This window comes from Protopterus annectens, chromosome 9.part0, assembly GCF_019279795.1.
Source record: "Protopterus annectens isolate FY-2018-M chromosome 9.part0, PAN1.0, whole genome shotgun sequence".
Lineage (NCBI taxonomy): Eukaryota > Metazoa > Chordata > Ceratodontiformes > Protopteridae > Protopterus > Protopterus annectens.
In genome coordinates this window covers 871,077,455-871,102,943 of record NC_056743.1, presented here as the reverse complement: position 1 = coordinate 871,102,943, position 25,489 = coordinate 871,077,455, and the positions used below count along the sequence as shown (strand labels likewise).

Genomic DNA, 25,489 nt, shown 5'->3' with positions numbered 1-25,489 from the left:
GATTGCTGCATCCTGGTGAAAGGAGAATTCTCCATGCAGTGCATAATGTTTGGTTTTGATTAAATATGCTTCATGATACAAACACCCAGCTTATGTTGTGTAAACCTGTTAGCTCCATGACTCAGGAATAAAGATTATCCTGGGTTCAGTTAGTGAGCTAGTTGCCAAGGAGCCTGACAAGTGGAGGGTGGGAGTAAGAAGCCAGTATTTGGTTCACCCATCTGGAGGAGGGAGATGCTCCAATTGCTGCAAAACAGTTGTCTAGTGTGAGAAGGTACATTGTATACAATATGTGCTTTGCTTTGTCAAGCAATGACATCAGCCTCTGTTTCACATGCACAGAAGACAGCATGCATAGTGGGAGGGGTATTGTAAGCCCCTGCAGTAATGCCAGTGCAAACATCAGTTGCCCTGGGAAAGGGGATTAGGACACAGCAACAAAACTCCCCTTAAGCGAATGTTGAATTATGAAGTCTTTTGGCTCGGGCAACTGGATAGTTCTGTGACATGGGAACTAATTAAGGAATCAAACCTTCTACTTTAACGTACTTATATGGCTCCAGTACAGATGGACTAAGACCCTCAGACTTCCAGGACAAGAGTGCACTCAATACCCTGACATAGAAGATGTGACAAAGCAATGAACAAACAGCCTTTCTGACTACCTAGAGCAAACCCCCCTGTGGTTAGCTCTCACTTCATCCAGTAGAAAGCCCGTGCTGAACAAGGAATGAAAGGGTGAAACATCAGTAGGAGATGTCAGGGGTTGCTGGCAGGAAACCAGAAAGCACCTAAAAAATGTTTGACTTGATAGACTTACTCAGAAGGGCAGACGCCCAACCATTTTGTAATAAATAATCAATTTCTTGAACTGTATGAAGTAAAAGTTTCAACCAAAACAGAAAACATGGGTAGTCTTAAAACAACAGCTACACATGTAGCCATTTTGCAAGAAACCAAAATGAAAGCAAAGGACTCAGATAAACAACAGATAGCATAGGTAAGTAGGAAGTTACATACCTTACCCAAGTCTTCAAACAGAAGAGTATTTTTATTAATGAATAAAACATTTGGCTGGGAATATCTAAAATTAGTACAAATTAGGGAAAAAAACAATAAATATGGCAAGCCAAGAACTGGGTACTCAGATGTTCTTCTCTGTGTTTATAGTATCCATGTAGATGAACCAGAATTTTGTAACATTAATTGAGGATTTCATAATCTTTAAAAATCTCCATGACCTGACAGAAAAACATAAGCATTCTGTTTTCAAAAGCATTCCAAACATGTCTGCTCCAAAGGCAGCAATACTGTAGTCTATGGCAGTTTTTAATAAATTTATGATAAAAGTGGAGGCTTGAGTCATTTGGAGCAGTATACAGTCAGCATTGGTTGATTGTACTTGTTCATTTCCAGAACCAGAACCTCATCTAACAGAAACATCTTCTACTTAATCTGTAGAATATTAACTCCTGCACTTTATGACCTGCAAAACCTCCTCTCCTCTCATTTTGAATCATAACATGGCAACTTTATGCACTGGCCTTAAGGGAAAACTGAACAACCTTCTCCTTTGAGTATGGATTTTGCGATCTTAAGTGTCAGTGACTTACTAATAAGTGTTAAGGGTTGCCTACTCTGTCAGTTTTATAAATGCAGATGTATTAATTATGCTTAGGAAAACTGTTTGAATTATGAGTGTAAGAAAACTTGAGATTAAAGTAAAAATCTTGCTATGACTTATAAAACAGTTAAGTTATATATGTGGCATCACTGGAAAGGACTTTAGATGCAGTTGGGGGTGAAAGAAAAAAAAACTCAGCAAGCTTTTGGTTTCAGCTACAAAAATTGGTCACTTAGAGCAATTATCTCATAGCTGCATAAGCTCCTTCATTCACTGTATCAGGTGGCGGTGTCATGCCCAAAATGCCCACTCAGTTATGACTAAGAAATCACACTAGCAGTAGTTTCTGTGCCATATGATTCAGCACAAATTCAGTAAACCTGCATTCCCAGTCACTCACTCATTTTGTGGCTGCAAATGATTGAGGAATAAATATTTTGCTGTGTGGGCACCTTCTATGCCAAAACTCTAAAATGCAATGAGAATAAGAATTAGAAGCCAGTGTATCACATTTTAAAGGGGGTAACACAATATGTCATATAAACCTAACACAGAGTGCAGGTGGAGAGCAAAGAAATGGCCAGAGAAAGGGAGAAACCACTAGTTCATGCATTATTTGTGCACAGTAATGCAAGCATGTCTTTGTTTAGAAGCAAATACATTCTTGTATGAGCAAAAGTTGTACTTTAGCATGCAGTTTCTCTTTAAGTATATTCTTCTGCTAAACCATTAGGTATGTGCAAAGGGAGGTGATAAGTGGTAAGTAGCAGATAAATTCTGAAGGACAAGATGATAGACTATTGGAGACTGGAATACAGAAAACAGGGACTCAGGGTAGACCTTCAACATATATCCAGAGGCCACAGGGAGAAATAAAGTAGCTGATTGAAATGAGCAAATACAGTCAATGTTATGTGCAGTCTCTTTCTGAAACTTAAGTATTTGTTTGGTGTGTGTTTCTGCAGGTTATAGCTGCTACAGGCATCACCTTTGCCTCTTCACTGGAAACTCAGTATGCTGTCGAGATAGTTGGACGAATCCCTGCAGGGTAAGTCTGTAATATGAAGAAAAGTCAAGTACCAAAAAGCAGCATACAAGTACTCTAAAATATATCCGATTGCTAAGGATGATTTTGCACACTGCGAGTGACTGAATGTGCAAAATAAAAACACTAACAGAAAAGTTGGTCAATATAAACAAAACGGAAAAGCATTTCTAGAGCGCAAGTCCAGCTGCATTCCCATTCTCTGTCTGAAACTTAAATATTTTCACTCCAATATCGCACACCTTTGGGTGAGAGTACAAACTCTTTTCCAGGGGTGCATGATGCTCGAGTATAAAAATGGTAAAGCTTCTGATTCTCAAGACTTGTCATTTTAGACTCTTAGTATTGGCATCTTCAACTTTTGCAAGGAGAACCCTCTAAAATATATTATGCACAATAACCTTAACTCCTAATTTCTGCATATATATATATATATATATATATATATATATATATATATATATATTATATATAGAGTTTCACTTCATAATCTCGAAATGCTGAAATCTCGAATTTCAGCATTCCGAGACCATGAAGCTGAAAATACAGAATGCCGAAAGTGCATAAGAGCAAATTCGAATATCTCAAATCCGCACTTAAGCATTTCCGGTACGTTGCGTGAAGTGTTTGGCTGGTATGGTGCCTGAAATTGAAGGTGAGTGAGTGTTTGTGTGTGTTTTTGTACGTTGTATGTATGGGTATGAGTGTTGGATTTGTTGGTGTTTGTGTATGTGTGATGTGTATTAGTGTGCGAGCGAGTGTAGAATGCCGTGGTGTGAGTTTTTTTTTTTCATTCTGTGCAAACTCGGAGTTGGTATATATAAGTAGGGGGGTGTGGGATGTGCAGGGGGGGCTTGCCCCCCTGCTTATATGTAGTGTAGGGTTGTGTGGTTTGTGTGTTGTGGGTGAAATGGTGTGTGTGTGTGTGTGTGTGTGTGTGTGTGTGTGTGTGTGTGTGTGTGTGTGTGTGTATGGTGTATGTATGTATGTATGTATGTATGTATATTCGTGATTTTGTGATTCGTGATTGTGTGTTTCGGGATTGTGAATGGTTCGGCTTCATAGTTTTGAAATGCTGAAATTCGAGATTTCAGCATTTCGAGATTATGAAGTGAAACCATATATATATATATATATATATATATATATATATATATATATATATATATATATATAGGGTCTATATTAGAACACCAAACATTCAAAATGTCAAGTGTTCTAATATCGAACCCTAGCAATCGAAAATACAAAACATCGAACATTCGAAACAACAAATTTTTTCCTAGGGAAAAAAATTGCTGTTCCAAAACACATACACACAATACAAGCACACCAAACAAACATAAATCCACACACATACACCTAAACTCTTACAGCTAACCCTACACTAAACTATATATACACCACTAACTATCCACTTACCTTAACCCAAACCCTAACCCTAAGGTCAGTCACTATTGCACAGTCACCTCACCCGCACCTTAACCCTAACTCACCTACCCTGTCCTAACCCTCACGTCCACACAATCGCACACTTACCTGACCTGCGCCCTAACACTAACTCACCTAACCCACCCTATCCCACAAGTCCACACAATCGCACACTTACCTGAACCAGACCCGTAACTTTCCACCAGAGAGCTGAAAATACCGAAGCAACAGAAACAGACAACCGAATTCTTTCCCTAGGAAAGAATTCGTTTTTCTGTTTCTTCGATATTTTCAGCGTTCGCTGAAAATGGGTCGATATTAGAACACCCGACATTTCAAATGTTCGGTGTTCTAATATAGACCCTATATATACACACACACACACACACACACACACACACACACACACACACACACACACACACACACACACACACACACGTATCTCTCTCTCTCTCTCTCTCTCTATATATATATATATATATGTATATATATATATATATATATATATATATATATATATATATATATGTATGTATACATTCTTCCCTCTGCATTACTCCTTTTCTGCGCCCATGAACACATCGTTACCCTCACCCTCTACATTACTCCTGTTTTGCGCCCATGAACATATTGTTACCCTCACCCTCTACATTACTCCTTTTTTGCGCCCATGAACACATTGTTACCCTCACCCTCTACATTACTCCTTTTTTCCGCCCATGAACACATTGTTACCCTCACCCTCTACATTACTCCTTTTTTGCGCCCATGAACACATTGTTACCGTCACCCTCTACATTACTCCTTTTTTCCGCCCATGAACACATTGTTACCCTCACCCTCTACATTACTCCTTTTTTGCGCCCATGAACACATTATTACCCTCACCCTCTACATTACTCCTTTTTTGCGCCCATGAACACATTGTTACCCTCACCCTCTACATTACTCCTTTTTTGCGCCCATGAACACATTGTTACCCTCACCCTCTACATTACTCCTTTTTTCTATTTTTTTAATGTTGGCACCTTTTTGTAAGCCAACCTTTGTGAGTCTCCCATTTTAATGCTAAGATACCTGTTTTTAACACCTTTATTGAATTTCACTTATGACAAAGCCACATTTACATTTATATAAAAGTAATCAAACTGTATTAACAAGTTAAAATTAACAAATATTATGCTTTGTTTATATTGCTATATATCATATAACCTAAGCAACATTACATAAATTATTCAATTCCTGCTCCATTTTTTTAAATGATTCACTATTGAAGTGACACCCCAACTCCACGTGCAAAAATGGGAAAGGTGGTTATTGATGGATTCTCAAAATAAGATATAATATTCCATTTGTTGCAAATAATATTTTTCACACCAGTTCAGGAAAAAACAGCTACTAGAGAATGTTATAAATTGCATATACTTAAAAGTATTTCCTGAGCTTGGTGTCTTATTTTATAAGGTTTCTGTCTCACAATTTCATGCTACAGTAATGACTTCTGGTCACTGTCTCTGTATACATTCAAGTATTTTAGTCTTTCATAATAACTTAAATTTTCACATCCATGGATGTCCCTGGTATATTCCTGCTGTACTCTTTCCAGTTTACTCATGCTTGTTTTCTTATAAGGTTTCCATATTGTTATTCCATACTCAAGTTTGGGTTTAATGTAACTAGCAAACAATGGCTTTATCATTCTGATTTCCTAGGCTTCATAAATATTTTCTATACAACCTATAGTTCTATAAATATCATTAACCAATTGGTTGATATGATAAGAAAAACTCATAGCTGGATATATGCCCATATACCCAGGTCCTTAAATGAGTCTACAGTTTCAGTCACTGTGTGCTGTATTAAATATTCATCTTTCACTTTATGTCTCCAAATCTCATATGCTTAGTTTTAATGTATTTATCAGCATATACTCCTGAGTACAAATAGTCAATTTTGTCAAGTTCTTTTGCAGACATGCCTTATCTGTAGCATGTGCAATCAGTTTACTCAATTTCAGAACATCTGCATATAGACTGTAGAACACCACAGATGAAAAATTTGATCTGAAAGATACAACCTAAACAAGTAAGGGCCTAGGACAGAGCCCTGTAGGACACGTTCACTGTAAACAAGGATTTCACCTGTCCAGTTGCTATATGATATTTGCCATGTCTTACTTGTAAGCCATGCAGCTATCCATCTTATCAAGAGTACATCAACACCAAGTTATTCTATAGTGTGCATTGAATAGCCAGTGGGCTGGAACACTTGTATGTCTGTAAGTGGTAATTTGCACATCTTCCATAATATACTCATCAAGGAAGCGCTGATACAGATTTTACACAGATGATACTTTGTTTTGCCAGAATCTTTCTTTCTGGTCCTACTTGCATTTCGTATGGGACCTTTTTGCTCTTTCTTGCCTTTGCTAGCATAAGCCACTTTCACTTCCTTACATCCCTCCCCACTTGTTTTAATTCTGTTCTCCATTTAAATTCTTCTGGCTGCTTACCTCTAAACAATGCATCCAGTATCCTCAATCTGTCTTCCGTTTCAGGGGAGTAGCCAGAACTGTACATTTTATATTTGTGCCTAATGCCACTGTCCTCACTACTCATGTATCTTTTTAAAAAAGTACTCAACGCTTAAAATATTGCCTCTATACAGTTTGAAAAGGTGCACTCTATTTTCAGTTTTTCCATGTTTAACTTTAGAAAGGCAATTTTAAAAAGTGTTCCTAATGCATTAACATGTTATGTACAACTTTAACCAGTGGACAGTAAGTTTAACTAGTTCTAAATATTCTGTGTTCTCTGAAACATACATTTTGTGAGAGATGCACAGAAAAATATGTACTCACTTGAGTACACAGTATGCCTAGCTACATCTTTGGATATCATTTTCAGTATGTCTAGCTACACCCTTGGGTATCATGTATCTTTAAAAGAATTAGAAAAAAACTGCACTTAACAGTTTGAAGCAAAGAACAGCCTACTGACAAGTAACAGAACCAGTCACTGACACTCATAGCCGGCCTTAGGCATAGGCCAACTAGGAAGCCGCCTAGGGCGCTGCTCTAACAGGGGTGCTTTTCCAGTATTTATTTGGTGTAGGTAGACCAGGATGGGGGCACCAGGTGGTGTGAGGGGGGGCACCGTGTAGCCCTTTTGCCTAGGGCACCAGTTGACCTAAGGCCGCTCCTGTGACACTGCACCTGTTTGGAGGGATTTGAAGCAGCACTAAAGAATGTTAATTGTTCACTTTTATACCTCATCTGCCCTCTAGTGGTCACATCTGAAGACTACAACTCTATGCATTACAGGATGCCAAAAACTGGATGAATGGAAATTGAAGTCTAGCAGCAGCAGCAGCTAGATTCCATTTCGAATTTACAAGCCTTGCAGCAATGATCCTTATGACATATATCTTATCTTCTTCTACCATTATTTCCTTTAGCAAGCAATGTAACATAACAGAATTGCTTGAAGTTGAAGGGTACTATAATTAACAATGCGATTTACCATTTATTTCGAACTGTTCCTAAACTTCTGTGTAATACAGGATATCCCCATTTAGCAAATTTTACCTAGCACTGCATATGCCTTCAAAGTAATTTCCTAAAATAAACTCTGTAATTTCTCTGGGCATCCATAGACACCCACAAGATGCCCCACAAAACATATTTAATCAGCAATATTTTATTTTAATAGAATGTGTATATTCCTCCCACAATCTTACTGCAGTGCATGGATCACTCTGATTATACTCCAGAATCAAGTGTAAAATAAACTTGTTATAGTGAGACCCACATGCAAAAATATAGTTGTAACAACCCAATTATAGTAAGCTTCTTATCTAAGAAATTCAAACAGATGCCCTACACAGACCGTCTCAAAAAACTCCAGCTTTACTCCATCAAATATCGCCTACTCAGAGGCGATCTCTGCCTAACATGCAAAGCTATGTCAAACCCAGAGCTGTTGGACATGCTCGACTTAAAGAAATCCCAATCCCTCCGAGCTACATGTTCTAGGGACCTAAACCTTGTCACCACAATAAACAGAACATGCTGGAGGGATAAATTCCTGTCCCAGAGACTTCCCATACTCTGGAACAAACTACCTATCTATAGCAAACAAAGCTCCTCATTAGCACTCTTCAAGAAAAATCTTGATGATTGGATGGGAAATAGGAAATTCACCCCGGGATCACCTCTGTGGCTCTGCTCAACAGGAGCATAGGAAAATAATGTTCTTGGGTGGCGAAAGCCAGGGTACCTTTTTGGCTAGGCTTGTATAGGCCCTAGGGCCGATAGCCTAGTACCTACCTATGAATCTATTGCCATAACTAAGCAAACCTAACACTGCCACAACAATGGCAATCACCACAAGACTACATTGGAAACTAATTAAAAGTATGGAAAGTTGTAACACACCTTGCAGTTCCCTTCAAATGACAAACAGAAACTATTTTCATGTCTAATACACCAACAGCTTTAAAAGCTTGTAATGTGCTCACTGACATATTTTTTAAACTGATAGCACATCAGTGCAGTTAAAACATCCTACGCATCACAAAGGATTATGCTCTGGTCCTAATCACAGTCATTTGTTATTTGCTCTTCAAAAGAATTCAAGAAAGTCAACTCTCCGACTTTCCCCTCAAAGTGAGTTTCATGAATCTATTTTCTGAATGCATAACGACTTGGTTATGACTGAAGATCCAGTCATAATCCCCCAGAGTATCTAATATACTTATTTGCTTTTCAGCAGAATGCATGCTATCTTGTGTAGAGATATCCCCAAATCCATTCTCTTACTCGTATTTAGTTATATTCTTACATACCTTAACCTTTCTTCTACCATACCTACAATGACAAGATGCAAACTTCTCTGTTACTGTTACTATAAGATCACTTACATATGACACAAATATTGCAGTTATCTTAACCTTCCCATCTCCCAGCTGCAGTCATTTGTTTCTGCCTTCACATTTCTTTGTATTGCACTAAACACTGAACAAAACCATAAATGACACCTAGGACATTCTTGCATGATTTTATTCTTGTTTAATCTGAATGTGTCTATCTTGCTTGCTTAAATGTATTCTTTTAAAAAGTGTGATGTAAACCTAAAAAATATTTTCAAATTCATACTTAGTTAAAATTTTCATCATCTGTCCAAAATCCATATCATTAAACAATTGCATTATCCCATCCTTATCTTTAATTATATTAATTACCATTTCTCTTTGAGTTAAGAGAAGTTGCCTTACATCCTTTTCTCTTCCAGTCTCATGCAGGTCTTCTTCCTGAATCTCCTCTAGTACCCCTATAACCTTAACTGCAAAATATTTAATGATATATTATGGTCAGTATCAGTTAAAGCTACTGGCCTTTAGTTCCTCCCTACCCCCTTCTTTTAAATTCACTTATTCGGACTGTATTAACACTTTCTGCCTTTCATTTTCTCCAAAACACTCACACAGAGCTTTAAAAGCATCCTGAACCATTCTTGCATCTTTTTAAAAAACTCATATCCAAATCTATCTGTCTCTGGAGCACTATTTTCCTTTAATATTTTCTTTTCCTAATTCTTCCAGAGTTATTTCCTTTTCTATTTTTCCATTTATTCCAGTTTTAGAATGAGAGTCTCCTCTCAACATATATATATATATATATATATATATATATATATATACACTTTCCCACCACATATTTTCTTAGCGTTTATTTCATAATTGCTTCCATTCTCACTCTGATATTACCTGCATTACCTTGAAACTGCTATCGTTTAATAATATAGAATTGTTTACTGTAATATGGGACTCTTCATTCTTAACATGGACACTGTTTCCTTGACAAAATGAACTGCGTCTCCATATAACGGAACTATCTGTGCATTCTGTCATTTTATTTTGAAAGGAAAGAGAGATTATATTTGCCCTGTAAATACTTCTTGTGTACTGAAGCAGAGTTGCCACTGTCCTTTTCTTTCTTTTTGTATGCAGCTGTTATTTGGACTTTGGAAATTGTTTACTTGCGGAGGAAGCAGTATCCAGATTCTAGGGTCATAGACTTAATGGACTTTATTTTCATCACAAGACTTTAGTCATATGTAATAAATGATTGGAATTGTAATAATACAGCACAGACAGCCCAATGAATTACAGAATGCTGGTTTATTCAGAGACAGCACTCCACAAAGTAAAACATAAACGCTTATATCCACAAGTACGTCTTCGTCTATACAGACTTCCTCAGATGCATAGATTAATGTATCTCACATTTTATTCCGTCACATTCTATTCTGTCACAATTTGCCATTTTAATTAGTTGCACTGTGATTGGAGGGGCATCATTTATTTATTTATTTAGAAGTATTTAAACTGCTGCTTGTGAGATACATTCATCTATGCATCTGAGGAAGTCTGTACAGATGAAAACGTACTTGCGGATATAAACGTTTATGTTTTACTTTGTGGAGTGCTGTCTCTGAATAAACCAGTGTGCTGTAATTAGTTGGGCTGTCTGTGCTGTATTCTTATAGTTTATGGTCTTTTCTAAAGCACTTGCTTCCATTATCTGTGAAATAAACGGAACTAAAAAACAACAAATGCAGTTGAGGTGTTTTTTTTTGTCATCAACCTGTCTTTATAAAACATTATTGGGTTGGATTCATAAAGATTACCAAAAGGTGTACACTATGTGTTTGAGTAGTGTAACATTTCTGAGTGAATAGACAGCATGAGCATTGTGGTAGGGCTGTTCTTGAATTCAGAAAGTATATACTTTGTGGAAACCTTTATGAATTCCCCCCGATTTTCTTTTCCTTCCTTTTCACTGTTAGTCTACAGTACTGCTTTGCATGTATAATCAGCTGTTTATAAAAGAAAATAATTCTCATTTCTTTATCCATAAAAGCTTTTGGCCGATTCATTATCTTATTATTGAAAGGTATCCTGAAATTATTTGTGTGACTGTATCCACTCATTAGAAGAGAGACTGGTTGAATATCAGCTATTTTGAATGAATATATTGATTGGCTCATTGAAAGATTGTTCAGTAACCGAGATCTTGGTATCAGATTAGCAATCTGATTTGAGGCAGTGTATAGTGTGACTACAGGAAAGGGATACTCTCCCTGGAGAGATATCAGTAGCCCTTCATGTGAAACATTGTGACAGTGTGTATGAAAAGAAAAAAAGTTTGGCTAACTTGCAGTTATGTTGGCAAGATTACCCTAGAAAGCACAGGGCTCAGACAGAGGGAGTTAATTATTATAACCCTCTTCTGTAGCTGACAGTGTAAACCTTATTTTAATGTGACAAGGGTCATTGCCCAAGCCAGCAATGCAAATCTTCTATAAACCCTCTGAACACTCTTCCAATGAGACAACCAATATATTTATTTATAATAGCCAATAGCCAACAGCCTCTCTTCTAATGGGTAGATTCCAAAAGTCACACCAATACTATGAGGATAACCTTCCTACACTTATAAAATAAGTAAACAGCCAATCTAAACAATTATCAGAAATGTTCTCAGATAATTACGTTAATTCTATAACTACTTTATGTACTCATGAATTCCTTTCTTACTACACTGTCAGCACTAAATATTCATTTTCCTCTTTTATTCAAATCCTGCTTGTTATCAAAATTACACGACTTTGCTCTACCTCTCAATTGTCCATACCTTTGCAGAATGTTCAAATTTTTGCCCATATTTTTTAAGCTCCCCATGCAGACATATTTTAGGCTGCAAATCTCTTTTTATTGCAATTAGAAAAAAGTTAATATTATCAGTTAGTCCAGCTGTAATATGCTTTGCAAATAGCTGTTGTCAGTAAAAATAAGAAATACTGTATTTAGTAAGTTTTTATTCTTTAGATATTAGAGAGAACTAGATCTGAAGAGTCAAGTGAAGAGTTGTCATATCAAGAGATGTGTATTGTATCTCATAAAAAGCACTCAGTATTTGGAAATGTAGCATATTCAGGCTTCAGTGATGCTGTATACAATTTTCTTTACCTGTCAGGGTACTTCAGTTGCTGTACAAATATGCAAATGGTGAACTGCAGCATGGGTAATGGCTCCTCATAATACTCTTGAATAATCCTGGGAATAGAAGAACAGGATGTAGTCAGTATATCTATAGCTATCTATATATCTATCTTTATATCTATCTATATATGTATGTATACTTTTAATCCACACCCTGCAAACATTCTGTCTAGATACTAGAGCCCTTCAATGCTTTCGATCCTACCTGAATGGTCGACAGCAGGCTGTCCTCTGGCAGAACAAACTCTCTAACCTTCTACCTAACACCCTTGGAGTACCACAAGGCTCTATACTAGGGCCCTTGCTGTTCTCCATCTTCATTAATGACCTTGATACTGTCATCCCAAAAGTCAGCTGTATCCAATATGCTGATGACTCTACTCTGATTTGCTCAGCCACATCTCCAGTAGAGTTATGGTCAGCTACCCAGACCACCTTTAATACGATAGAAAACTGGCTTTCTGAACATCGTCTGATCCTAAATCCCAAAAAAACTAAAATGCTGTTATTTTCACCAACATGTAGGTTTACCGCTTTCACCTTTACCATAAAATCAAATGATGACACAATAATCTCCCCTGACCCCTCTACAAAACTATTAGGTGTCATCATAGACAATAATCTAAACTTTGATCTACATGTTAACCAAACTATCAAAACCATAAATAAAAAACTGGGGTCACTTTACAGAATAAAAGCCTTCCTAACCCCTCCAGCTAAAATTGCCATAGCATAGCTCGCTCTCACCTTCTTTCAACACTTCTGTATGCATACCCTCTACTCTCGAATTTAAACAAGACTGTCCTTAACAAACTCTCAATTTGTTACAACCGCATTGCCAGGTTTGCCACTGGGCCGCCTTTTAGGACACATCATTGCATCAATCTAAATCAGCTTGGGTGGCTTGAACTACCCAGCCTAATCCAGTATAACCAACTGATTATGGCCTATAAAATCCTCTATAATCCGGACAATACTCCTGCACTTAAAAATATCACCCCTTATAACAATCCTAGACCACTTCGATCCTCTAACAAACTACTAATTCAGACTAGCAAAATTAATAACACAGCCAGTGATTCTCTCTTTGCAAACTCTGTAAGTAGATTCTGGAACTCTCTTCCAGCTGATATTACCTTACTTTCCACCTTAGGTCAATTTAAAACTAGACTCAAACAACATTTGTCACTTAACTGGCTATGTCAATGTATCAAGCCTGGCTAACTCTCTGTAGAATGTGTAAAAATCTGCTAACCAGTTTACTGTATAATTTAATTTAATCCTGACTTGCGCTCAGGATTAACTGTAACCCGTGGAACTTGTTTAACTTGCTTACTTATGTAATCTCTGTAAACAGTCTGTTTGTAATATGTAATGCTGGTATTATGTAATGCTGTATCTGCTTACCCTTGGAGCTTTTCTCCCTGGACCTCCGCTGAAAATGGACATGCATCCAGTCGGACTATCCTGGTCAACAAATGTAAAATAAAATAAAATAAATAATATATATATATATATATATATATATATATATATATATATATATATATATAGGACTACCCTACTGATTTTCATTCAGGTCTGGCATCCACAGATTGCTATGAGTCAAGTCTGTGAAATATCCTGTGTTGCTGTAGAGATCTAATGAGCACTTTCATCTTTAAGATCTTGCCCCCTTTGAAAGTGCTTCCCTTGATATATCACATTTCACATACTAAAGTGCTGCAAATGAGCATCTCATAGGCCCCATGATGTACTGTCTCCTAAGGCATTCTGCTTCTTATTGTAGCTAAGCAGTAACACAGTCTGGCACATTTTGTATGTTGTCACTCACTCTGACAAATGTTTTGCATGCTACCACTCATGCAGACGCACATTTTGCATGCTACCACTCACTCTAACACATGTTTTGCATGCTACAACTCACTCTGACACACATTTTGCATGTTACCACTCACTCTAACACATTTTGCATGCTATCACTCTCTCTGATATGTTGTGCATACTGCCGCTCAGTCTCACACTTTTTGCATGCTACCACTCACTCTGACATACATTTTGCATGCTACCACTCACTCTGATACATGTTTTGTATGTTACTACTCACTCTGACACATTTTACATGCTACTACTCTCTTTGATATGTTTTGCATACTGCTGCTCAATCTGACACTTTTTGCATGCAACCACTCACACTGATACATGTTTTGCATGCTACCACTCACACAGACACACATTTTGTATGGTACCACTAATGCAGATACACTTTTTGCATGCTACCCCTCACTCAGACACATGTTTTACATGCTACCACTCACTCTGGCACACATTTTGCATGCTACCACTCACACAGACACACATTTTGCATGCTACCACTCATGCAGATACACGTTTTGCATGCTACCGCTCACTCAGACACACATTTTGCATGCTACCACTCACTGTGATACATGTTTTGTATGTTACTACTCACTCTGACACATTTTGCATGCTACCACTCTCTCTGATATGTTTTGCATGCTGCTGCTCAATCTGACACTTTTTGCATTCTACCACTCACCCTGATACAGGTTTTGCATGCTACTACTCACTCTGGCACATATTTTGCATGCTACTACTCACTCATATACACATTTTGTATGCTGCCGCTCACTCTGCCACGTTTTGCATGCACCACTCAACCTGACACATGTTTTGCATTCTACTCCCTCAATCAGATACATGTTTTGCATGCTACCACTCACTTGTACATGTTTTACATGTCACCACTCACCTGCACATGTTTTACACGCCACCACTCACTTGCACATGTTTTACACGCCACCTCTCACAATCATTTTCAGTCCAGGTACTGCTGCAGCATCACTGATTTTAGTTGGAAAGATGGAGGTGCAATCACAAGTATTACAGGTTAGTTTAGAAAAAATTCTACACCACCTTATTAAAATATTCACTTGTTCAGTAAAAATGATTTGTGCATGAAAGTTACCATTTTATTTAAACAGAATTAAACAGATTAATTCTGAAATCTAGTGTAGCATTCCAGAATGGTTATACTCAGAGGGTTTACATTTTTTCTGCACTTAATACCTCTGGAGTTCTCTTTCGGATGAGATCAACCGCTGACTATAGCTTTGAAAATGTAAGAGTGACTATCTGATGCAGCAGTTTCTTACATACATTTAGATCCAGTTTCCTGTTCACTGACTGTTCTGGTTTTCAGGTTTTGTACTGATGCTGGTCTTTTTGTAAACTGTATACAGGTTTCCTTCACCCAAGCTTCCAGCACTAGAATCCATCCCTAGTCTAGTTGGAGACACAATAGCAGTGACATTCGTTGGGTATGCAGTTTCTGTGTCACTGGCTATGATCTATGCAGAGAAGCATCGGTACACTATTGACCCAAATCAGGTCTGTATACACAGTATACGTCAGTAAATAAGATATAATGTGCATGCCAGCTGTTTTCTTTTAGAATTTTATAAATCTTAAAGCTTGCTTTTACACACATTGTACGGGCCTGTACATTTTTGCCAGTTTCTGTTTATAACCATTTTCATGACCAGAACAATGTTTCCAACATTTTGTGTTTAAGACTTGCATTCCATTGTTCCTTTTTTGTATTGCAAGAATGTTTGTTACAAGATGTTGTTTATGCTTGGTTCTCCTATTTTGTGCATGCACACTATGTTTAACTTACAAGTGCTCTGTATTTCAGCTCTAACCAGCAATAGTTGCAAAGACAGGACAATGCAGTAAGTTGTCAGATGCAGTTACTATATGGTCACCTTGAGAATGTCCCATGCCATTTCTGAAAATAGCAATATCCTAGCATGTACTCATTCCAGTTTATTTTTATTCATCAAAATGCATAATAATTACTCATATGCATTGGAGCAAAATACTGATAAAGTAATTGTTTACCCTGTCTGACTCCACCATAGAGGGATAAAAACCTGACTAAGACCCCAATGACACTTGTTTAGCTAGTGGCTTATGTGTTTGAAGAGCTGGTCAGGGGAGGGGATGAGTGGGTAGCAAATACCAGATTGCTTACCTTGGGGTGGGGGTGGTGGTCGGTGGTTGTTTTGCCACATGAAAGTGGAGTTTTACAGATGAAACAACTGTAATCTTAAGTGTGGGCTTGGCCTACCAAACTGGTGATGGTAGCCCTCATTAGGATGGAGGTAGGAACCTTCACACAGAGGGGAAGCCACAGTAGCCCTTTTTTATGTGGGCACCTGCAACAGACACTAAGAAGCAGGATTGGGCCCTCAACAGAAAGAAACCCTGATAGATGAATGGGTGAGGTCCTCCGCAATCACCTCTCACCTTTCTTGGAATGAACAGGCTGAATGATCACACAGGACGGATGATTCACAGGTGGTGTGGAAGGATAAATAGAATACAAAAAAGAGATTGTTTGTTTTGTGACAAATTAATTTGAAGGTGGTCTTTAATTAAATGTTGTATTGTGTTGTACAAAATTCATAGCATTTACAGGACTGAAAATTTTCAGAACAAAAGAGAAAAAAGCTTCTGTAGTGCACACCATAGTGCAACACTGTGTGACCATGAAGTTCGTATATCAAGTAAACCTTATATGGGAGGCATTCCTACTCCCACATGAGGTGCAATGGTTATTGCCTTTTGCTAAATGCTTTTATTTATTGTTTCACATGGTCAAAGTTTCAGCCAGTTTGCTTTGTCTGGCTGAAGCTTCAAATATTGTTTCCTCTTGAACAGACAAAGTAAAATTGTTTTTAAGTAGCAATACGTGACCACATCTAACACCATACTTTAGTGGTTGAGCAAACATGCACATCTGTTGATTGCTATGACTAAAAATGTCCAAAACAAATGTAGGTCTTCATTACTGACATATAAATTGACTTTAGATTTCAGAATAATTAAATAAGAAAAGATGTGTAGGTATAGTTACTATATAAAGGCAAGCCTTGCTTGGTTGCTTTGACACTGATCCAGATATAAACTAAATGAATCTCAGCTAAGTTTCCATAAGGTAGTGCTATAAAACAATCTATGCCATTACTTAAAATGTTCTTAATGTCTTCGCAGGATTTGCATACTTTTACCTGTATTCTAGTTAGTCAGTGAGATAAAGATTATAATGTACTTTAATGTATATTACTTTAATGCTCTGTGTGAGACATTAAACAGTTGGCACTAGGTTGCTGAAATAAGTATTTCTCACCTATATAATTTTTCTGGTGCCATTTCCATGGTAGAGAGGGATGGAGCCCCGACTATAAATCAGGTATCACAGGTCTGATTAGCAAGCCCAATCCCTGAGGAGTCAGCTGAAGGATAGTAAAGACTAGTATTTTTGCTGGCTTACTTATGCTTGGGGGGGATTAAAGTTAAGATGACTAGTGATTGGTGGAGACCAATGATGTTACTCCTGAGGTCTATATATATGTGTATAAGGATTTGTACAGTAGGTAGGACCTTTAGAAAAGTTGTACGCATCTGTCAGGATAATGCTGTATCAGGATTCCTTACTGTCTTCTATATGCTTCCTCCAAGTCTTAACTCTGTGGATTTTTCCATTCATACCACTTCAGTCTAAAGTTCTTGCAGGAAAGGTGAGGCAGATGATTCAGGATGGCATTGGAATAAAGCTGATGGCACATAACGTCAGTGGGAAACAAATAAAAAATTAAATCAGCTGCCCAGTTATACTGCAGTAAAATATGCCATGTAATTGTGTGTGTATCCTGTGCCTGTCTTTCATTTCCTAATTTGAACATGCTGACCTGATCAAAAAAAAATGTTTTTCTTGTTTTTAACCAGGAGCTGCTGGCCCATGGGATTTCCAATACTGTCTCTTCCTTCTTCAACTGCTTCCCTAGTTCTGCAGCAATGGCTACAACCAACATCTTGGACAGTGCGGGGGGCTACACTCAGGTGAGTAAGTAATTAGTGCAATCGTAATAGGGAGCAGAATTCATATGATTGACAACTGGCCTTCCCCTCATGTGAAACAGTAGTTAGCACCTCAGAAAGCAGCAGCACAGCAAACCTATTTGTATAACATGTCATTCAGATGCTGTGACTGACCTGGAATATTACAAAAAGTAAGTAATGATAATAAACACTTTTTTTTTTAATTTTCCTCACAATCAAACATCAGATGCATATACAGGTGCCTTTCTTTTGTGGGAGGGTAAAGAAGCATTCCGTTTATATATGTCTGACAGCAAATATGTTTTTTTTTGTTTTTCAGTTTTGTACAAGTCTGACATTACAGGGGTACACAAAATGTGGCTGTCTTTTGCTGGAAGGGGTGAGGAAGCATACTGTGTATGTATGTGTGTGTGTGTGTGTGTGTGTGTGTGTGTGTGTGTGTGTGTGTGTGTGTGTGTGTGTGTGTGTATGTGTGTACATATACATATATACATGGATTCACTTTGAATACTCGAAATTTCAAAACATCAAACCTCTGAAATACCGAAGTTTTGAAATCTCGAACCAAAAAAAAACATCCAAAATGAGAAAACTAGTAATTTCACATTTCTGCAGGGGGGCAACCCCCCCCCCACGCACCCCTGCCACTGAAATATTCCAACTCCAAGATTGCACTACAGTGAAAAGAATGGTAAAGTTCCCATTCCCCACTGTATGGCGATCTCCATTGAAATGATTTCGTTATTCAGAGGTTCGATGTTTTGACATTTTGAGTATTCAAAGTGAACCCATATACATGTGTGTGTCTGTGTGTGTGTGTGTGTGTGTGCGCGCGCGCGTGCGTGTGTGCATGTGTGTGTGTGTCTCTATATATATATATATATATATATATATATATATATATATATGGATGTTCCAAAACTTTGAACTTCATATGGTCGAAACCATGACATTGAAGTTTTGAAAGTTCGAAAATTCATTAAAAATTTTTTTTTTTACATTTATGCAGGGAGGCAAGCCCCCATACACTCCCCACATCCCCTGCTAATTAAATATACCAACTCTGAGATCACAATACGGTGATGAGAATAGTAAATTTCTTGTTCCACACTGTACTGCAATCTCCATTTGAACCGTTCAGAGTTTCAAAACTTCGATCTTATGGTCTAGAGCAAATGAAGTTTGAAGTCTTGAAACTTCAAGCTTCCAAAGTAGACCCATGTATACATATATCAGCAGCAGCTTCAAATATATGATTTTTGTCATTTGTCCATTAATTTTCAACCTAATTCAACACCAGACGGGGACACACAGAAAGTGACTACCTTTTTAAGGTGCTGAAGGGAGGCAAGTACTGTTTCAGTATATGATTTATGTATCACCATATGCATTTGTCTCTTGTGTTTATTGTGCACTGCTATTTGGTTAACTTTGAGCATTCATCTTTCAATACAACTCATTTCATCCTTAAATAAAAAAGTATGACTGAATTTTTTTCCTTATGAATAATTTTTGTTTATGTCTTCAGTAAATCAAACAGTTGGGAAAAAGCACTAAAACACACCTTGGGGCACTTATAACACCATGCCTTCTAGAGGCCACTAGACCGCCAGCTTAATTTAGTTAGTATGATGTAGGTTTGGTCAGTTAAGGTCTGTTAAAATGATTCTGGGAAACCATGGTTGAAGAACAAGACTGAATTTATTCCCTCAGTAATGATTTTTGCTCAAGTCACCATTTAATGAAAAGGTTGTTTAAAAAAAACTGTAAAATACACCTCAAGCTTAATGCAGTTAGTTCCACTGCAGTTATTACAGTGTAGTCTTGGTCAGTTAGGATGTGTTAAAAGGATCCAGGGAAAAAACAAAGTTGACGAGCAGGACTGAATTTCTTTCCTTAACCATGATTTTTATTTAGGCCATCACTGGATGAAAAAGTCGTTTACAATAATGTAAAATGCACCTCAGAGTGTCTAGAACTCCAGCTAAATGCAGTTGTTTCACACATAGTTACAGCAGTCTTACTTAGTTAAAATATGCTGAATGAATACAGGAAAAACTGAAGACTAAGACAAACTTTTAGGAAAAAGGAAGTAAAAGGTAAACTGGATAGTGTAAGTATACCAGGATGGGGGTCCAGGTGGTTTTGGGGGGGTGCCATGAAGCCCCTTTATCTAGGGTATCAGATGACCAAAGGTCAGCCCTGATGGTATTGTCTCAGCATGATTCTCCAAACGAAGTTAAATTGTGCTGAGAAGCTTTGTGATGATATTATGCACAACATCTTCTGCTTAAAATTCATTGAAGTATTTCCATAAAACATATAATCATGAGATGATGCTATTTCTTTGATGGTGTATCTACTCAGCATTTGACCAAAGAAAGATATATTATAAAGATACAGTAACTGCACAATCAATTTGATGTGCAGGTGTTCTTAGGTAGTGGTCAATCCCTAAGCATGAAGAGGAATGTCTTAAGGGTTTACTTAAGCATTAAGCCTTAAAAAATATACAGTATCTAAGTACAACACCACATTTTAACTGATAATATATCTGGAAATGTTTAACACCAGTGTAAATACTATCATATCACTGTTTGGCTAGGATTGGTTTATATACATTATATACTGTGAAACATCAGAATAAACTGGCTAAAGTAGTTATATTTTTGTAATTTAATTTGTTAATAAAGTAAAATGAAATCCTTATCATTTTTGTTACCATTTATAAGATGATAGTTATGTTGTTCATAGTATTAACTGACACAGAATCAAAGGTAAAAACCATAAATGTGCAGCCATGCTGTTATCATTAATTTATAGCAGGAAGATTACATCCATATATGTGTTTAAAGAGCAAGGGAAAGCCACTGTAAAATTTGACACTTAAAGCAGTAGGACAAAATGATAACTTATTTATCTTTGTACAGAAGAAAACGAGTGCAAGTTATTATAGCAATGTGATATATGTCAGATTATTTTGTTTGCTTAGAAATTCATTTATTCATCTATATATTGGTCTGTGTTGGGAAAAGCTGATAACTTAAGGATTCAGCAAGAAAGGGCAATATTTCATTAATACCACATCAAAAGGACTAGTCTGTAATTTTATAAAGCCTTTAAGCCAGAGCTGGAACTTCTGACTAAAATATATTTTCTTTCCTTTAGCTTTCAGGTTTGTTCACCAGCCTCGTTGTATTAATAGTCCTTCTTGCTATTGGGCCACTGTTTTACTACTTGCCAAAGGTGAGTAATTGATAGCCAGCATTGTCCTTTTCTCAACATTCACATTTTGTATTATGTTTTGTTGTTATGCTGACATGTATTTTTTTTCAGGCAGTTTTAGCTTGCATCAATGTCACAAGTCTAAGGCAAATGTTTATCCAATTCCAAGACTTGCCTGAGCTGTGGAGAGTAAGCAAGACCGACTTTGTAAGTACTGCTTTACCCGTGTATTTGTTATCTAATCATTCTGTGATCCTGCCGCTCTACAAAGTTAAAGGTGTATGGCTGTCGTTCTGAAGATAGGTATGAAAAAGGCCATCAGACTTCTATGGTAGTCTATGAGGTCTGGATATAATGGAATATTACATAACAGTTGCTGTCTGTCAGGTCTTATTATCACCACGTGTCATAGCTTATCATATATCAAGCAACTAATTCCCACCATTTTGTACAACTGCAACAAGATACATCAATGCTGCAATGTAAGACCCTTAGACCTGAGAGAAATCATTTTTGGGGTGTAAATCCTGCATTTTTGTGTTAATCTCAGTGAATATCAACACTGTTAATTTTCTTGTTATGTTGATTTTGAAATGGTCAACTTGTCTTCTTCTTCTTCTTTCAGCTTTTTCCCGGTTAGGGGTTGCCACAGCGGATCACCTGTCCGCTCATGATTGGCAGTGGAATTTTACAGTGTCGAGTTGCCAGCCCAGCGCCCAACCTTCCTCAGAAGGCACACATACACACGCACTCACACCTAGGCCCAATTTAGAGTGTCCAATCCACCTACTACATGTCTTTGGGATGTGGGAGGAAACAGGAGCACCCAGAGGAAACCCACGCGACCACAGGGAGGACATGCAGACTCCACACAGAAGGCACCCCAGCCGAGGATCAACCCGGAGAACCTCTTGCTGTGAGGCGACAGTGCTAACCACTGCACCACCGTGGCCACCCTAAATCATCAACTTGTCTAATATTCCTTTATGTGTTGTTATATTTGTTACTCTTTTGTATATATTTTTTTCAGTAAAAAAGATTGTCATGATAAAGTCATTTTGAAAAGCCCTACACGTCTCACTTCCTAAACTTGTCACTCTGCCCGCGTCTGCAGCACATGAGCAGTTTTGATGGAAACAGTGAAAAATATAAGGCTCATTTCTATATTATATTATTTAGATTTCCAGCTGGTTTCTCCAGATAGTTGAGATACCAGTTTCCTCATCTTTGCATACATACACAGTCACCTTTTCCTTGATTTTAAACATCAGATCCATCATTCATTGCCCCTTGTGGTGAAACAACAAAGGCGATCCTCACTCCCGAATCTAAAGGACATTCTTATCAGATTAAATACACTGAAGCAACTCTAATTTCTTTGCAACATCTGCAAAAACACTTCCATTTAATAACAGTGGCACTAGCAGACATTTTCCTTTACTTACTGATGTATTCAAGTTTTTACAGCAAATCTGAAAATTGAGGAATAACCTCCATACCATGGATAACTATGCTTAGTTTGGTATTTGTGATTGTGAAATGATGCCATTTCTGATGAAGAAAGCAGGATAATTTTACTCCATTTTCATTAGTAATGCCCTTGCAGGTCATTTTAAATATAGCCAATTATTCCATTTGAGAATCAAACTCTGCACCTTTTGTCTACAATTTGAACATCTTAACCATTATGCCAAACCCCTGACATAAAATGATTGAAATAGAAATAGCATCCATTTGCTATACATAGGCATCTTACCATCTTAGGTTTCTGTACATACTACTATATTTCTGAGCTCTGCAGCAGTAGATGATTAACACCTGTAAAGGCATACTGTTAACGACGTATCACTTTACTTTGAACATGAGCAGTGTAATACCAAAGACAGAGAGCCTGATTCCAAAAGACTTACTCTCATTGTAAGTGACCACTTGCACTGAGAACAGGCTGACAGCAAACATTTTGGAATCTGTCACACTCTGCAAGCTTGCTTATAGATAGGCCTTATACTGAAGTAAGTCACTTACAATGAGGACAAGTCTTTTGGAAAAGGGACAGACTTGTACTAAGTGCAATTCTTTTGGAATCTGGCCCATAATGTAAGTAACTACTTAGCTGAAAATATTTTGGGGTCTGAATGAAGAGATGATAAAGTCAGCAAAAAAAAAAAAAAAAGGAGAGAGTATTGCTGGAATTGAATTAATCTAATTAAAATCTTGGTGAGTACCTTCACGTGGTGGACCTGTTTTCGCAAATCCCCACCAAGACAACACTGATATACGTATTTTATATAGCTTATATATAGACTAAAAAATAACAAAATACAGCTGGGTGCATAAGTCCCAGCATTAAAAAAGTGCCCAATCCTGGTTGCACACTGGTGGCAGGACTGAAAAAAATGACAGTGTAGAATCCTCAAAACATGGAAACATTCCGACAATGGGGTTAGGCCAGACTCAGGGGAGGATGGTCCCCTGCTGTAGAAGGAAGTAGTAGTCCACAAAAAACACAAAAACTGCCAGGCCAAAAAAGATCCCTCAAGATGACAGAGTGGCTGTTGAGGATAAGTAAAAATGATGTATTGTTGCTATTATGCAAGAAGCCCAGAATTTCCAGATAGAAAATATCCAAAAAGGTTAAGACAGAAATTCAAAGAAAAATACTTGCACTAGAAAAGCTGTCCAAAGCATCAAAGGCAAATTTGTGGTCATTAATACAATAGATCCATGAAAAAAGACATTATACAGACAAAGAAACTTCGGGCCACTTGGAAAAAGAAGAGACAGATGAAGTGAGTAAAGAACAAAACCTAGAGATTTTTGAAAGGGATAAAAAAGAAACATTGACATGGGGAGATCTGATATAATGCAGTATTTATGCAAAGGAGAAAGCCAAACTAATCAATGCAAAAAAGCAGCTTCAAAGATATTTAAATAGAAATACAGGCAAAGGCAATAAAATATGGAAAATTTCACAATACAAATAAATAAATATATAAAAAAGATCATAAAGGAGGAATATGGAACAGAAGATTGGTAAAGTAGAAGTTAAACAAATAGAAGTTGAAGTTTTGGAATACCTGTGAAGTGAAGGATTTAGTGTAAAAAGTCTAACAGGTTATGTCACAGCATGATGGAAGTCCCCAAAGTAAGGAGAAACAGGTGGAGTAGGACACATCTGGTAAAGAAAAAGATATTTAACAAGGTGCAATATGTATGCAAAGGAGAAAGCAAAAATAATCAATTCAAAAAAGCAGGACCAAAGATATTTGAAAGAAATACAGACAAAGGCATCCAGCTACTGAAAAGTTTACAATAAAAAATATAAGAAAACAAAGAGGGAAAGTAAAAACGAGGATTAATAATGGAGATGTTAAAGAAATAGAAACTGAAATTACGGATTACCTGTGAAGTGAAGGATTTATTGTAGAAAATCCAATTCTGGTAACATTACAGTATGATGGAAGAATGGGTCCCCAAATTAAGGAGAAACAGGTGGAATGGGAAGCATCTGATCACTTGCCACATGAAGATACTCTGAAGCCTTCAGCAGGAAACCAATGCAAAAGTTTAGCTGGAGTTCCACATTAGGGAATGGAGCAGAAACACTGACAACTATAACACAGTCAATGTTGTGAAGTGATAGGCCAGTGACTTCCCATATTAAAGAGCAACAAATAACACAGGATGCAGCTGAAGAGAATATGCCACAGAAAGATGTTCTGGAACTTTCTGTAGAATGCACGCAGGAAACAAAGAATGTACGCTCAGTTTTAAAGAAAATAATCTAAGGGAAGAGTTGCTTGATTTAATAGAGACAGAGAGATATATTAAACTGATGAAAGAAATAGATTACAGTAAGTCAATAAGACCCAAAATGTTAGAAGTCTGATTAAACAGATGAATGCAGTAGTCAAGACTATTAACACAAATTCTTGTGATATAACAGAAGTAAATAGGATATATCATTGTGCAGCTAAATTAACAACAGATAAATCTTACCACAAAAACAACAAGGGAAATGAAGGGAAGAAATCAAATGCCATCATGGAAACATCGAACAGAGAAAATTATAAAGCAATTAAGAAGTGCCACTGTTAGAAGAACATAGAAGAGGGAACAGATCAACAAAAATACTTAGAAATATAGATGTGATACAAGCGATGCACGGT

General features: G+C 37.2%; 1 protein-coding gene across 1 annotated transcript in view; it reads left to right on the top strand.

Moving 5' to 3' along the window:
- The window catches only part of LOC122811624 (solute carrier family 26 member 10-like), a 443,093-nt gene that overhangs the window by 88,603 nt on the left and 329,001 nt on the right, over positions 1-25,489 (top strand). The window contains exons 6-10 of the mRNA XM_044083596.1: positions 2,590-2,672; positions 15,431-15,578; positions 17,982-18,095; positions 21,264-21,341; positions 21,432-21,527. Of these exons, the coding sequence (XP_043939531.1) occupies positions 2,590-2,672; positions 15,431-15,578; positions 17,982-18,095; positions 21,264-21,341; positions 21,432-21,527 (519 nt within the window). The remainder of the gene's footprint in view (positions 1-2,589; positions 2,673-15,430; positions 15,579-17,981; positions 18,096-21,263; positions 21,342-21,431; positions 21,528-25,489) is intronic.